Raw genomic sequence first — 16,969 nt, 5'->3', positions numbered from 1 at the left:
ACACTGAACCTGTGATATACCTTTCCTTCCCATTTGGTGATCATTGGTTCTTCTTTGACCCGCCTGCTTTGACCCATGATCTTGACCATCTTGGCTTTGACTTCCATCTTGGTCCTCATCATCCCGGTCTTGACGTCTACCTCGGTAACTTGAAGCGCCTCGCCCACGCCCCCGCGTATTTTCATAGGATTTGGATTTCGAGGACGACTCACCATTGGCAAACATTAGATTACCTTGATTTTCTGCTAAAGACTCGATACCCTTAATCCTGTCTTCGAACGTCTTCAGTCTACCGATTGTTTCTTGAAACGACATGGCTTTCAAATTTGCGAATTGTTCAATTGAAGCTACAATTGGAACATACTTTGCTGGAATAGAGCCTAATAACTTTTTGGTTAGCTTTTTGTTTTCGTAGATGGTTCCCACACTGGCTGCTTTGGTAACCAACTGACTAATCCTCACTGCGAAAGAATCAATCGTCTCTGTTTCTTTCATCTTTAAATATTCGAACATCATTTTCCAATTGCTCAATCTTGCCTCTCGAACCCGTTCAACCCCAACATACCGTGTCTTCAACGCTTCCCAGATTTCATTTGCAGACTGAAACTGAGCTACTTGAAACACGATCTCTTCGGGTATTGCCTGAAGTAGAAGTGCAACTACCATGTCATCCTTTTTGGCTTCTATCTCTTCTTCACCTGGTTCTAAAGCTTGCTGTATTCCATGAACCTTTAATACTGTCTTGATACGAATCGCCCAGATGTTGTAATTTGTTTCGGTTAACATTGGACATTGTAAAGTTGTGGTACTCTGATCCTTAACCACAACCGGTGGTGGTCTGTTCCCGTCCGTCATTGATTCCTAGATAACTTTTCAGAACCAAACGCGTTTGCTCGCAAAAACTCGGTCACGAATACCTCTTAAAAAGCCGGATAAAACGAATCCTGAAATAAACCCACTTACTAAGTCGGATAAAACGAATCCTGAAAAACAAACTTTTTTTCTTTGATCTTTAATAATGTACCAAGAAAAACAAAATAACCCTACTTTTTGTTTAATAAAAAACACAACTTTGTTTTTATTTCACGTTTGTAAACGAGCCGAGCTGAGCCGAGCCGAGCCTGAACCCGACTAGGCTCGAGCTCGGCTCGTTATGTTTTTATGAAGCTCGAGCTCGAGCTCGGCTCAGTTCGAGCCTACTTCTCTGAGATCGAGCTCGGCTCGCGAGTAAAAGCCAAAACTCGAGCTTGGCTCGACTTGGCCCGAGCTCGTTTCAATAGCGATTAAGCGAGCCAAAGCTCGGCTTGAGCTCGGCTCACCAATGTTATCATCATCATTATTATATTATATATATAAAAAACTAAGACTTTTGTTTAGGCTCGTTTGGGCTCGCGAGCCTAAACGAACTTTGTAGTTCAAGCTCGAGCTCGGGCTTGATAACTAAACGAGCTATATTTCAGGCTCGATCCCGGGCTCGGGCTCGGGCTCGTTAAGGCTCGATTCGTTTGAGCTTTTAACCGAGCGGATCACGAGTAGCTCTCGAGCCTCTGGGCTTGTTTACACCCCTAGAATATCGAGAACCACAACAAAAGTCAACAACCTTCGTTTTACTTTCTTGATTTTCGAGTTGATCAAAGACAACTTGTTATGTGCCTCTGTTCCATACCCACCAAACCGCTGTTGTCTTGCCGGTCCGACTGACTCGCCACTTCTGCGGTATGGATTATTGATCGGAAATCCCGATCCTCGTTTCCGATATCCACTATCGCAATTCCGTGTGAACTCCGATTGCTTCTTATTGCTGAAAACGATAGCTCCGCTTAGTGGATAGAATCTTGCAATCCAATCACCGACTCGTAACTCCTTAGCCTACGATTAAGAATCCGGTTACTAGTTTGATATTGATGATTGAACCTGGCTCTGATACCAATTCAAGTCCCAATCGACAATCAAACCGAAGAGTACAAACACGAATGGAGTAACTCTCCAAGGACTTTTATTATTGTAACAACCCGCACTTTCATGCGTTGTTACTGCTCGATACACTCGTTACGCCTAGCGCCAGAGATGCAGATCATAATGTAACTATATCAGATATATCACTAATCGAAGTATAATCGAATAATTACGCATATTCTATCGCTATTACAAACCTATTTTCGTAAATTATAACACTCACGATGATGTTGGGTGAGGGCTTAATCTACCCTCCTCGATAACCGTGAAGTGTCAAAACGTAAACAACCAACGCTAACAAGGACTATCGGGTGAGTACCATGCCTCCAGCCGTCATGACGATGATGGCAATAAGAGCATGTAGTACCCCGATAATCATTGTGGCACATCACATCGAAGAGCGCACTCGAAGGCACGCGTAACTCGATCATGGCACCGAATATTGGTTATATAGATACGTATATACGACCCTTTTTTGTGATTAATTATAATAAATAAATAAATAATAATATAAATATATGGAAATGTGACCCAAACTATCGCAACGCACCAAAAAAGAGGATCGAAAGGCCTCCGTATGGATGGGCCAGCCGAACGGCTGGGCCAACCGATCGGACGGGCCAGCCGAACGGCTGGGCCAACCGATCGGATAGGCCAGCCGAACGACAGGAGAGGCCAGCCTATCGAACAGGACAGGCCAGCCTATCGGACAGGACAGGCCAGCCTATCGAACAGGCCAGCCTATCGAACAGGCCAGCCTATCGAACAGGCCAGCCTATCGGACAGGACAGGCTAGCCTATCGGACAGGACAGGCCAGCCTATCGAACAGGCCAGCCTATCGAACAGGCCAGCCTATCGAATAGGACAGCCTATCGGACAGGACAGGCCAGCCTATCGAACAGGCCAGCCTATCGAACAGGCCAGCCTATCGGACAGGACATGCCAGCCTATCGAACAGGCCAGCCTATCGAACAGGACAGGCCAGCCTATCGAACAGGCCAACCTATCGGACAGGACAGGCCAGCCTATCGGACAGGACAGGCCAGCCTGCCCTCCCTTCCTTCCTTCTTGCCTATAAATACCCCTCATTCACCTCCAACACACTTGTTGTCACTGTTGCTGCTCGACCAGAGGTTCCAACCCCTTTATCTCTCGATTTCTCGCGATTCTTGAAAGTTTCTACCTCAAATCTTGTACTTTCTTGATCTATATGCATTTCTTCACCTTTCTACCTTTCAAATCTCAACTTTTAACCATGAAATCAGCGGATTTGGAGTGTTCTAGGGTGATGTCACCATGGAGTTCCTCAAAGGTGATGTCATCTCACGAAGAACAACTCAGATCCGAATGGTTTCCATACGATTTTTACATAAATCTCGTCTAAATCAATGTTTTCTAATCAAGAAGCCATGGATTTGAGATGTTCGGAGTGATGTCATCACGAAATTCTTATGAACTTCAAGTGTTGGCCTCATTCCGCCAAGAACAACTCAGAACCCAGGGATTTCCTAAGGATAATCAAGGTTTTCACATCAGATCTATACATAAAAACGGTAGAACCAGCGCTTAGACTAACCTTCTACTCATTGTTAGTGTCGTGTTAATCAAGGATCTGATCCCTACCGAAGAGACGACCAACTACGGGTTAAACAAAGGAAAACCGTCAAGAACGGCACGTCCTGATGGAACGGGGTGATTCCCGGCCGTTAGAACAGGTCGGAATTGATGGGATTTCAGTTGTTCAGCACGTCACAGTAACGTCTCGACCTAAACCACCGAAAAACATGCGAAAATCGATCGAACAGCATGCTAACCGATCGGACAGCATGCCAACCGATCGGCTAGCATGCCAACCGATCGGCCAGTATGCCAACTGATCGGCCAGTATGCCAACCGATCGGCCAGTATGTCCAATCAACCGAACGAACCCAAACTTCAATGTCCGTTCCAATTATTGGTTCTCTCGGCACGATTTAACGCGTTAATCATCACTCAACAATCTGTAAACCAGGATAACTCAGACGCACTCCCGATCAATCCAAACCAAGTTGTGTTTACTTGCCAAAGACGCATTGTGAGTATACTTGACCCCTTTTATCGAATTTTGGGTGTAACATACGTTCCTTATAAATCGAACTTATCAAACGAATGATTCAATTGGACAATTTATCACTTGTGAATAACTGTTTGCATAGATATACGTGATGCTAGTTGCATGTATGCTAGGACTTATACTCGTGACGTCCCACCACGACTAGTATGGTACTATTTCGCCCGACGGGGTCTAGTTATGCCATCGAAGAGTCGAGCATCGAGGACTTAGCTGGTAGTATCAGTTTTGTGAGTATATATGTCGTGTATTACGTTTATGCATGTGGAAACTCGCAGCACTTTTAATCTATTTTACTATTACATATTAAACCTGTATACTCGCCAATACTTTTGTATTGACAATGTTTTAACGTATGTTGCAGGTTTAGTCGAAGTCTACATCAAATCAAGCTAGGAAGTCTAGAAACTCACCTAAAAATCTAGGTTGTCGGATTTGAATTGTTCGAGAGGACAAGAAATTTGTGATAACTGATGTGATTGTATTGTTTGTTAGTATGGGATTGCAAATGTAATGAATATTATTGCAATATAGTTGTTATGGATTCTCTTGAGCAATCTGATTCGCCTAGTGCCGCGCCCCGATGATTCCGCCATCGGTTGGGGTGTGACAGATTGGTATCAGAGCCATAACTATAGGGAATTAGGCAAGACTCGACCTAGTCCGGGTCGATGTCTTAGAAATTGACCTAGTCTATAGTCTAAGCACCCACAGGCTGACTCGTACGAACCCGGTTGGGTTTGTATTGCGCCTACCTGATGCTTTCGATCGAAATTGCTAAGTCTACAGCTTCGTGTGAACCCCGCATACTACAACTTCACACGAAGAAGCCTTTCCTAAGGCTGGAATACTACTTAGCCTTTCCTAAGGTGGACATAATGCACATGTTTTCGAAAATACTCGCATCTCACAACCGAGCGATCCAATCGAGACCAGGTGTGAAAACCAGTAACTCTCGATAGGATTGCTCACTCAGCGCATTATTCTAGCATGAGAATCTTTCGTTGAGTTAGGAGTGACATCCATACCTTGACGAAAGCCTCCATTTCGAAATTCTAGTGGAGCTCTCGGATTCATTCGATAAGCATAACCACAAATTGGGAACGAAACTGTTAAGTCAGGGGTGAAACCCGTACCTTAATGAACCGTTCCACTCCCTAAAATATTTTTCAAAAGCTCTTACCAGGGACTCGACCATCACAATGACTCGAGCCACGCGATGACTAGGAGGACGAATGCCATGAGCTGCGTCCCAGTGGAAGCATAAGTCTCCAAAGTCAACGTGCGTGCGCGAATTCGTTGGGTGTGATTGGGTTACGTTGGGTAGTCGACGCCTAAACACCCGAGGCACTCCGAGTATGTTAATAAGCCTATGACACGCCAGATTTTTACGATTTGATGAACTTAGTTACGTTTATGTGTTTAATTTCGATTATCAAATTTTCGCTCTGTTTTACAAAACACACAACTCGCACAGCCATCACAATTCAAAACAAAGACCGAATATTCGCAACGAAACTAATGTCTAAATTACTCGATTTCTCTCGCATTCTCTCTCTCTCTCAACGCGTCCTCGCGCATTCTAAGCCATAATATATGTGTGTAAGTATAAACTACAACTAACTATATCTACGTACAACCAAATTGTGATGTGAGAGTCTAGGAAGTTTCGTGTCTCCTATGCGACTCCTATGTGAAGTCTATATATATACATCGCACGTTACAAGTTTCGATCGCACTCAATCGCATCGTAAACTCGAAATCATTATGATCGAATCTCATTCCAAATCTCTCTCTGTGTCTAGATGCCTTCCAACAACTCTATCTCGAGACAAATAGCTAGGAGAAGAGCCAAACGACGCGCCGATAAGAGGATTGCCTCTCTCGTGACCAAGGAAGTGGTCAAGCTCATTCCTCGAATTGTCGCGCAAGTACACTCTCTCGGCAACGCTCGAGCCGCGAAGGACTCCAAGACGAAAGAGCCGAAATCTACTTTCCTCTACAAACACTTCAAAGCCTGTGACCCGATGGAATTCACAGGTGAAGGAGGTGTGACCCAGCTGCTCCAGTGGTTCGATTCTATCGAAGTCACCCTTCGACAAAGTGGGTGTCCCGATAATTTCTGTACTACCTGTGCTACCGGGGTATTCCAATCACGAGCACTCGACTGGTGGACCGCCGAACGCAACAAACGTGGGATCTCCGCGGCTTACGCCCTCTCATGGGACGAGCTGAAGGAACTCATGAAGGAAGAATATTGTCCTCCTCACGAAGTCCAGAAACTGGAAAACGAATTTTGGGAAATCAAGCAAACCGAAGGTGACAATGCGGGCTATACAGCAAAGTTCAAACAGCTTAGTGTAATCTGCCCAAGTCAAGTTGACACTTCAAGGAAAGCCATCACGAAGTACATCCGCGGCTTACCTGAGAGTGTGGGTGATTTTATCGAAGCTGCAAGACCTGCTACCATCGAAGAAGCCTACCGTCTAGCTGCAGAAATCAACAGCAAACGAGTCTTGGACAGGTCCTTCTCCAAGAAGCCTGTTAAACAAGCTAATCAAGCAATCATCATCAACTCATCCGACGATTCCTCTGGAGAATCGGTCGATGGTTCATCTGACAGCTCCTCTGAAAGTTCTTCTAAGGATTGCTCTGATAATGTCTCCGTCAAATCAGCAGACGAATCCGACAACGACACTGCATCAACTCAGGAAGCTCCACCTACCCGCAAACGAAAGACCGTGAGCCCAGACTCTTCAACAACTGGACTGCCGCAACCCGAACCTCTCCGAGCAGTCCCAGTGCAACCGAAACGTGCTTACAATGGGCCTCATCCCCTGTGTTTCACATGCACGTATCATCACTCGCTAGAAGCAAATTGTCACTATTGCACAAATTGCAACTGGTATGGTCATCATACGTCGCACTGCCGCGCAGGACCGTAACTTTGAAGGAAGTCAGCAACAACCGCAGTCTCCGCAAAAGTCCTCCACAGCAGCGTCATTTCGTTCCTAATGATGTAATAATACGGGTTATCGCTATTGCTTTTCTTTTATGTGAGGACTTATTTCATCTATCGTCGCATGTGGATTCTATTTCTCTTATACTTGAGCACCATCTAAACGCTAGCACTATGTACTATATAACGTATTTTATCCTTACAACACTCTTAGAACGAGGTACGATAGACGTGCAAGGAACAACTAATCGCGGGTGCACACGGGATTATTCTGGTCAGTGCAAGGAGATCGTAGTGAAATTCTAATGGTGCCATAACATTTAAAAGCATGGTCAAGGGTCTTGGCCATGTCAACAAAGTGTGACACCCAAGCACGGGGCATAAGTAGTAGGGGTAACGCAAGGTGTGGTTTACCATACTACCGAAGCTTCGTGAAGAAGGTGCCATGTGGAGTTGGACGTTATTAGACCTATTATATTATAATGGTTATTTTCGACACACTACAATCGATCACAAGGCGTAACAAAACTAAATCGCATCACTGCGAGACTTCTCGTAAGTCTGCGTACGCAACACAATTGCCACATCGATGGACTTAGGTAAGTTCACCCCGAAGAGCAATTGGAGCAACGCAAGACTGGTCGTAAGTCTAGAACTCAACCCAATCGCAGTTTTGCTAGATCTATCTCGCAATCAAAATCATTCGATATATGGCTCGAAATCGCAATCGCATCATGTGTTTATCTCGCAATCTCTAACGCTGGTTATTGGATATTGTGTGAACCTCTATCATTTGGTATGGATCGCTTATTGTGGGTCGCTAGACGAATATCGGAAATCACTCGCCGCCTTCCACTTTAACGCATTTCGCACCTATTTCATCAACTCGGCACTCTTATCGCGTATCGCTATCACTCATCAATACTCGTGTTGTCAGTGTTAGGTTAGCACGCATGACCTCGTTTTACGAGACAAAAACTAATGGAGTCGAAACATGGTGGTGTTTCAACCCTATTAGCAGACCTTCGTGAGAAAAGGCCATGCGGGCTACCATTAGTTACTGTTTGTGGTGTATTCAACTCAATCGAATCGCATATCGCTCGCTCACAACAATCGTCACTTGTTATCTATCAGGGTCTATTGCTTATCGATGTTCAAGCATCGCTTGGAGGTCATCGCAGGTTGTGTAGCATTAGGATACATGACATCGCTTCACGAGATGAAACTAATATGGGAAACGTGACGTTTGCCGTATTAGCAACCCTCGTGGAAACATGCCATGTAGGTTTTTGTGTGAAATCAAATCGAAATCGCATTAATCGAATCAAGAATCGCGTCATTCGGCATCGCTTATCAATCATCGACTAACCCAGCATACTATATCAATGTTTCGAACTACTCGCACTCGCTATCAACGCTTTGTCAGCATCCAATTCGCTTCAATTCAAGACTCGGTCTAACATCTTATCGCTTGGACCGAAGAATCGAAATTCTATCTGTGTCTTATCGGCACGCGTGACACCGCCTCACGAAACAGAGGTAATATGGGTGAAACATGGTGGATACGCCACTGATACTTCCTATATATAAGTGTTTTAATCATATTAACAAACTTTTGTGGGAAAGTGCCACGTGGGGCCCGATGTAAATTATTTTTCCATATTATTAAAGAAAACCAATTTTTATAAAAATTTTATTAAAACCGTTGGACAAGTGAAATTTCCTTACAACATGGAGAAAACATCGAATCAGTTTAGCTCCGTGCCCAATGGAAGTTTCATAAGTCCAGTTTTTCTTAAAAACTTTTGCAGTGACAGAAAGGAATCTTCCCGAGAACGAGGGTTCGACAATCGAGTTTCAGCTCGAACCCACGTAGTAGGAAAGCTTTCTTAAAACTTATTTTGCCGCCGAATTCTTTTAAAATGTGTAACCCAAAATCTGTTATCAGACCAACGAAAACCCTTCCCTTAGCACTAATGGGAACATCAATGCAGTTAGCGCCGCGTCAGTAAGTTTAAAACGTTATGGAGTCGCTTCTGTGTGTGTTATCACTTTTGGTTGTCCGAATTGTATCATCTCACCGCTCTCGCTCATCGAATCTTAGTCGATCGCTCGCTATCTAGACGCTATTAATCTCTACTCTCAATCGCATCAACTCTTACGACCCTACTATTAGATTAATTTCGGGACGAAATTTCCTAAAGCAGGGGATACTGTAACAACCCGCACTTTCATGCGTTGTTACTGCTCGATACACTCGTTACGCCTAGCACCAGAGATGCAGATCATAATGTAACTATATCAGATATATCACTAATCGAAGTATAATCGAATGATTACGCATATTCTATCGCTAATACAAACCTATTTTCGTAAATTATAACACTCACGATGATGTTGGGTGGGGGCTTAATCTACCCTCCTCGATAACCATGAAGTGTCAAAACGTAAACAACCAACGCTAACAACGACTATTGGGTGAGTACCATGCCTCCGGCCGTCATGACGATGATGGCAATAAGAGCAAGTAGTACCCCGATAATCATTGTGGCACATCACATCGAAGAGCACACTCGAAGGCACGCGTAACTCGATCATGGCACCGAATATTGGTTATATAGATACGTATATACGACCCTTTTTTGTGATTAATTATAATAAATAAATAAATAATAATATAAATATATGGAAATGTGACCCAAACTATCGCAACGCACCAAAAACGAGGATCGAAAGGCCTCCGTATGGATGGGCCAGCCGAACGGCTGGGCCAACCGATCGGACGGGCCAGCCGAACGGCTGGGCCAACCGATCGGACAGGCCAGCCGAACGACAGGAGAGGCCAGCCTATCGGACAGGACAGGCCAGCCTATCGGACAGGACAGGCCAGCCTATCGAAAGGACAGGCTAGCCTATCGGACAGGACAGGCCAGCCTATCAAACAGGCCAGCCTATCGAACAGGACAGGCCAGTCTATCGAACAGAACAGGCCAGCCTATCGAACATGCCAGCCTATCAAACAGGCCAACCTATCGGACAGGACAGGCCAGCCTATCGAACAGGCTAGCCTATCGAACAGGCCAGCCTATCGAACAGGCCAGCTTATCGGACAGGACAGGCTAGCCTATCGGACAGGACAGGCCAGCCTATCGAATAGGCCAGCCTATCGGACAGGACAGGCCAACCTATCGAACAGGCCAGCCTATCGAACAGGACAGGCCAGCCTATCGAACAGGCCAGCCTATCGAACAGGCCAACCTATCGGACAGGACAGGCCAGCCTATCGGACAGGACAGGCCAGCCTGCCCTCCCTTCCTTCCTCCTTGCCTATAAATACCCCTCATTCACCTCCAACACACTTGTTGTCACTGTTGCTGCTCGACCAGAGGTTCCAACCCCTTTATCTCTCGATTTCTCGCGATTCTTGTAAGTTTCTACCTCAAATCTTGTACTTTCTTGATCTATATGCATTTCTTCACCTTTCTACCTTTCAAATCTCAACTTTTAACCATGAAATCAGCGGATTTGGAGTGTTCTAGGGTGATGTCACCATGGAGTTCCTCAAAGGTGATGTCATCCCACGAAGAACAACTCAGATCCGAATGGTTTCCATACGATTTTTACATAAATCTCGTCTAAATCAGTGTTTTCTAATCAAGAAGCCATGGATTTGAGATGTTCGGAGTGATGTCATCACGAAATTCTTATGAACTTCAAGTGTTGGCCTCATTCCACCAAGAACAACTCAGAACCCAGGGATTTCCTAAGGATAATCAAGGTTTTCACATCAGATCTATACATAAAAACGGTAGAACCAGCGCTTAGACTAACCTTCTACTCATTCTTAGTGTCGTGTTGATCAAGGATCTGATCCCTACCGAAGAGATGACCAACTACGGGTTAAACAAAGGAAAACCGTCAAGAACGGCAAGTCCTGATGGAACGGGGTGATTCCCGGCCGTTAGAACAGGTCGGAATTGATGGGATTTCAATTGTTCAGCACGTCACAGTAACGTCTCGACCTAAACCACCGAAAAACATGCGAAAATCGATCGAACAACATGCTAACCGATCAGACAACATGCCAACCGATCGGCTAGCATGCCAACTGATCGGCCAGTATGCCAACCGATCGGCCAGTATGTCCAATCAACCGAACGAACCCAAACTTCAATGTCCGTTCCAATTATTGGTTCTCTCGGCACGATTTAACGCGTTAATCATCACTCAACAATCTGTAAACCAGGATAACTCAGACGCACTCCCGATCAATCCAAACCAAGTTGTGTTTACTTGCCAAAGACGCACTGTGAGTATACTTGACCCCTTTTATCGAATTTTGGGTGTAGCATACGTTCCTTATAAATCGAACTTATCAAAAGAATGATTCAATTGGACAATTTATCACTTGCGAATAACTGTTTGCATAGATATACGTGATGCTAGTTGCATGTATGCTAGGACTTATACTCGTGACGTCCCACCACGACTAGTATAGTACTATTTCGCCCGACGGGGTCTAGTTATGCCATCGAAGAGTCGAGCATCAAGGACTTAGCTGGTAGTATCAGTTTTGTGAGTATATATGTCGTGTATTACGTTTATGCATGTGGAAATTCGCAGCACTTTTAATCTATTTTACTATTACATATCAAACCTGTATACTCGCCAATACTTTTGTATTGACAATGTTTTAACGTATGTTGCAGGTTTAGTCGAAGTCTACATTAAATCAAGCTAGGAAGTCTAGAAACTCACCTAAAAATCTAGGTTGTCGGATTTGAATTGTTCGAGAGGACAAGAAATATGTGATAACTGATGTGATTGTATTGTTTGTTAGTATGGGATGAGAAATGTAATGAATATTATTGCAATATAGTTGTTATGGATTCTCTTGAGCAATCTGATTCGCCTAGTGCCGCGCCCCGATGATTCCGCCATCGGTTGGGGTGTGACAATTATAACCAAGAAAATATAACTCAAAAAACTTGATTACAATAAATCATAAAACATAACTCAGTATATTTTCTCTTGACTCTTAATAATGTCTAACCCTTCCTTGGTTTACATAGGCTTACCCTAACTTGGTTACCAAGACATTACTAAATAACATTAACTCGGGGACCAAGAGATTTACCAAATATAATTCTAATGTAATTAGGAAACTTAACCAATTTAACCTACTTGTTAATTTGGTCCCTCACTCCTTTGTCACCCTTTTCCCATCACCGACTTGTGATGAGTCGGAAATTACCGCCAACACCGAATCCAACTAAGGAACACCTAGCAACTTTACAAGAATGGACAAAAGTGAAAGTACACTAATTTTAACGTTAATTTACTAATTTCATGAAAATAACGTTAAAAGAGGGGGATGGTTAATCATGTATCATGTGGTGGCGTCGATAGCCAAGAGACAAGAAATACATGTACTAATTGGCCTTTGTCTTAGTTGCTGAGTGTTATGTGTCTTATGTCCAAGTCTTGGTGCAAAACAACTATCGAGCCAGGGGTCTCACTGGAAGCCGCCTCTCTATTCCTACAGGGTAGAGGTAAGACTGTCTACATCTTACCCTCCTCAGACCCTACCTTAGCTTACTATTAGTGGGATTTACTGAGTATGAAGATGATCTAACATCGTGGGTTTTTGTGATGCACCTGGTTTTATCATGGTTTAACAAAACTAGTTGGATAGTTAATACAAACTTACATTTGCAAAACGTACTTTGTGACCAACAAGATATCCGAGCTGATATAGGTGCGGGGAGTCATGGTTCGTCTTTGTTACCAAAGGTAAATCGTCCAATATCCTGTCCAACATCATTCCCAATTAACAACACAATCAAGAATATTAACTATTGATATTGAAATTAAGTGCTCTAAAATATATGTTCTATTTCTATGTGTCACATGTTGACTCGATATTCGTCATCGATCTTCTGCTTGAATTCTTTAGCGGTTTTCTCGTTTAGTGTTATGCGACAAACGAAGTTGCACACGGTCGTAGCTCTCATTCGAAACTGCAATGGAAGATTTCGTAAGACACTACACAACATGTCATCTTGTCAACTATTAATTGGTCCATTTAATTTAAATGTAAAGTTAAATACAATTTTATTCTTTGTGTCTGTTGATCTACTTAGTCGAGTTCAAAGTGTCATACATACTAATGTTATGACATTGAGATCTATGATCTATCTTGACGTAAATTCAAATGTTTATAAATAAAATGATGAATTAGGATCAAATACAAAAGATAATATAAATAAGAAGGGTAAAAAGAAGTATAGTCCATTAATATTAGATTTGGAGGGTTGAAATTAATTTTAGGGAAAAGAAATAATGGAAGGGCATAAAGGGAATCCTACATTTATGGATTTTCTCTACCCACATGCAAGACACATGCCAACCCCCTATCAATTTCAAACGTCCATAACTTTTGCATACGACTTTTTTTTATTTTACCATAACAACGAACGTTTTTTATCTATAATATGAGTATCATATTGTCAATAAAAATAAAATAAAAATTTTCATTTTTATTGGTTTTTTTTTGCATTGTGTTAAAGATTCTGGTTATTGTGTCTTTTAACTGGGTTTGGTCATTACTTTTTACTAGGTTTTTTATACATTGTGTTATTATCAAAATCTATAACACAATGTTAATTTGGGTTCTACCCATTGCGATTTTATAAGAACCTATAACACAATATATGACACAATAAAGATGCTGTTATATCTGGGTTTTCTATACATTGTGTTATTGGTTCTGGTCATTGTGTTTAATTAGTTATTCATTGTATTTTATTATGTTGTCCATTGTGTTTTAATTTCTTGTTCATTGTGTTTAGTTTGTTGTGTATTTTGTTTTTAGTTTGTTGTTCATTGTGTTTTAATCTGCTTTCCATTGTGTGTTTTATGTGTTGTTATCAATTGTGTCTTTTATCTATTGCCATCAATTGTGTCTTTTATGTAGTTTGACATTTATTGTGTTACACGTTATGGCCACTGTGTTATATGTTATGGTTATTGTGTTTTAATCTGTTGTGAATTGTGTCTTTATCTATTGTCATTGATTGTGTTTTTTGATCTACTTTACATTGTGTTTTACGTCATGTCCATTGTATAATACGCAACTGGGTTTTCAATTTTTTTTGAAAAAAATAACAATATGGTACTCATATTAAAGATAAAAAGACGCTCGATTTTATGGTATAATATTTTTTTTTAAAACAAATGATGTATAAAAAAGTTTCGGACGTTTAAAAAATAGGGGAGGGGGAGGGGTAGCATGTGACTTGTATGTGCATATTCTTTTCCTCTTGTGGAAAAAAATTACCTTTCCACTTCTTATACTTCTTATTTTATATCCTAAACTGCCAAAATGGCCCCTGAGGTTTGGTCATTTTTATCACTTTAGTACAAAACTCAAATCTTTTAAATTTTGGTCGCTGTGGTTTTAATTTTTTTGCCATTTTCATCCGAAATCAAAATTTTGTCAGATTTTTCAGTTAATCTTCAGTTTTTTTTTGTCTTTTTCCTCCGTTTTAATAAAAGGCAAAATTTTATAATAAAAAGTTAAAAGATCGTTTTGCCCTTCATTAAGGAAAAAGACAAAAATGCTAGATGCTAACTACAAAATCTGATCAGATTTTGTTTTTCGATGAAAATGACAACAAATTTAAACCAATAAGAACCCAGATTCAAAAGGTTTAAGTTTTAAACTAAAGTGGTAAAAGTGACAAAACCTCATGGATCATTTTGACAGTTAACTCATAAAATAGTTTAGATGTGAATTAATATTTATGTTGAGAACTGCGAAAACCACATAAAAACGTTAGATGGTTACATAACCGCCCACCCCACTAACTTTTTCTTTCCACCAAGTGACCAATACACCACGTACAGGTGTTTTATACGGTTCTCAACATAATACTTGTTCTGAAACGATAGATAGTTCGTGTTTTGTTTTATTATTTGTTTTTCACAAAAAGAGTAAGGGGCTGTTTGACAACATCTGAATGATTAAGTGCTGAATCAGTAAAAGGTCTGAACCATTAAGTGCTGAACTAGTAAGAGGTCTCAACCATTAAGAGCCTGTATAATGCTTAACCGTTCAAAGGCAAATGTCTGACCAATTCAGATTAGAGGTCTTAACCATTCAGACTCTGTATAATGATTAACCATTCAGAGGCAAATGTCTGAATCAATCAGACATTTGCTTGTGAAACAAACAGTCTGAACCATTAAGTGCTGAACCAATAAATTGTAAAAGGTCTGAATCATTAAGAGGGTAAATCAGTAAATTAATAAGGGTAAAGCTATTACCTTATAAAGGGTATTTTGTATGCCACCGCCACTTAGAATGTCGCCGAGATTCTGGGCGGTTTCGACTATTTTATAAGGGCGACAATACGGAACAGAGTAGTAAGAATTAGCGACGTTAGTTTTTGTAGAAGCCAATTTGCTTGCTTTTACCTCCATAATTTCCCCCTGATCAGTCATGTTAATTGCAGGAAATCAAAGATACACACATATAGACATATAGTCGTCAAGTAAATACTTGTCGCAGAAGTTTTGACCGAAATAACTTTTGTTGTAATCCGTCGCTAATTTGTGGTCGACGACTACGGTTAGTCACAATCAACCTCGTTTAGTTTCTTCCAAAATACAAATAAAGTAAAATAATGAAAGGTCGCAGCCATTACCGGTCGCTAGCTTTGTCGCAAGCAAACCGGTCACAATTTCAGTCACAAATATAGAAATTTACCTATATATTAAATTTTGATGACAATAAACAGTATTACCTATATATTGAAATTTTTGATTTACCTATATATTAAATTTGTGAATACAATGAACACTAACATCATCAAGGGGATTAGCAAATGGTATCGAGTACTGGTACCAGTATCAAATTTACCAAACCAGATCATTCATTTTGCAAAAACTGGTCGTAAAGCCATTTTGGTCACAATAAACGGCCACTTTGCACAAAGATTTAGCGACCAAATTACGTCCGTGTAAATGTATGAGTTGTTGTTCTTGCCTTGTAGAAGTTATGTGGAGAGACACCAATTCCAAAAGAGTGTCCATTGATGAATAACAGAAGAAAAACGAAGATGGATAACGAGGAAAGTAATCGCGAACGTTCAGCCATAGGTAGCTAAGCTCAAAGTTTCAATGTTGAGAATTAAGATCCGTCACGAGTTTTCGCTATAAATGAACATTCAAATTGTCTCCATCTTTAGTTCATAGTTTTGGCCTGCACAAAAACGGAGATCACAAAGCAGAAGAGGGTGAAAACCCTTGTTATAGCCGTTGGATCTTTTTGTTTATGTTGTTATCGACAGTTTGTTCATATTGTCAATACGCATTGTTAGTTAAGCAATTAAATATTTAAATACAATTAAATATTTAAATACAATTAAAACAAGTGTGTGTCTAGGTGTGAGGAAACCCAAATCACCCATAAATCTTTTGATAAACAATTGTTGTTTGTGTTGCATAGGTTGTCTCAGACAAAACAAATGGAAGCACGATTCCAACATGACAAATCTTCTAGAAGGGAAACTTGTGCTTATCACTCAACTCAGCATCTCTATGAAGGTTGATGAATAAATATTATATAAAAAGTTTAATGCATAATATATAATGCTTTATATTTTAGAAGTTTAGAAAGTATAGATATAAAAATAGCATATACTTATATGAAAGCTACAACTATCAAAGTGCATTTGGTTTAGTAGTATTTTGGTATGTAAAATGGTGTGGCTCAACCTTTCCATCCGCCGTCGTGCAGTGGCATAGGTTAGAAGGGGCCGGGGGAACCCCTGAACTTTTCGCTCAGTAGTGTTATGTATGTAGCTTTCGTATAGAAATTTTTGGATATTATGTTTTCGACCCCCGGTTCTATAGAACTTTTTGGGTATATACGTTTAAA

The 16,969-nt window shown here is 41.2% G+C and overlaps 1 protein-coding gene across 1 annotated transcript in view; it reads right to left on the bottom strand.

Annotated features, from left to right (window-relative positions):
* The window catches only part of LOC110931372 (transmembrane 9 superfamily member 8), a 37,830-nt gene extending 21,680 nt beyond the window's left edge, over positions 1-16,150 (bottom strand). The window contains exons 1-4 of the mRNA XM_035987905.1: positions 16,076-16,150; positions 15,355-15,519; positions 12,937-13,046; positions 12,752-12,836 (exon numbers count right to left, since the gene is read on the bottom strand). Coding sequence (XP_035843798.1) covers positions 12,752-12,836; positions 12,937-13,046; positions 15,355-15,510 — 351 coding nt within the window. The 5' untranslated portion in view covers positions 15,511-15,519; positions 16,076-16,150. The remainder of the gene's footprint in view (positions 1-12,751; positions 12,837-12,936; positions 13,047-15,354; positions 15,520-16,075) is intronic.
* Positions 16,151-16,969: the final 819 nt, after the last annotated feature.

The sequence above is a fragment of the Helianthus annuus genome, chromosome 3, assembly GCF_002127325.2.
Source record: "Helianthus annuus cultivar XRQ/B chromosome 3, HanXRQr2.0-SUNRISE, whole genome shotgun sequence".
Classification (NCBI taxonomy): domain Eukaryota; kingdom Viridiplantae; phylum Streptophyta; class Magnoliopsida; order Asterales; family Asteraceae; genus Helianthus; species Helianthus annuus.
The sequence above is the reverse complement of the archived record's forward strand: the minus strand, read 5'-3'. Positions and strand labels throughout refer to the sequence as shown.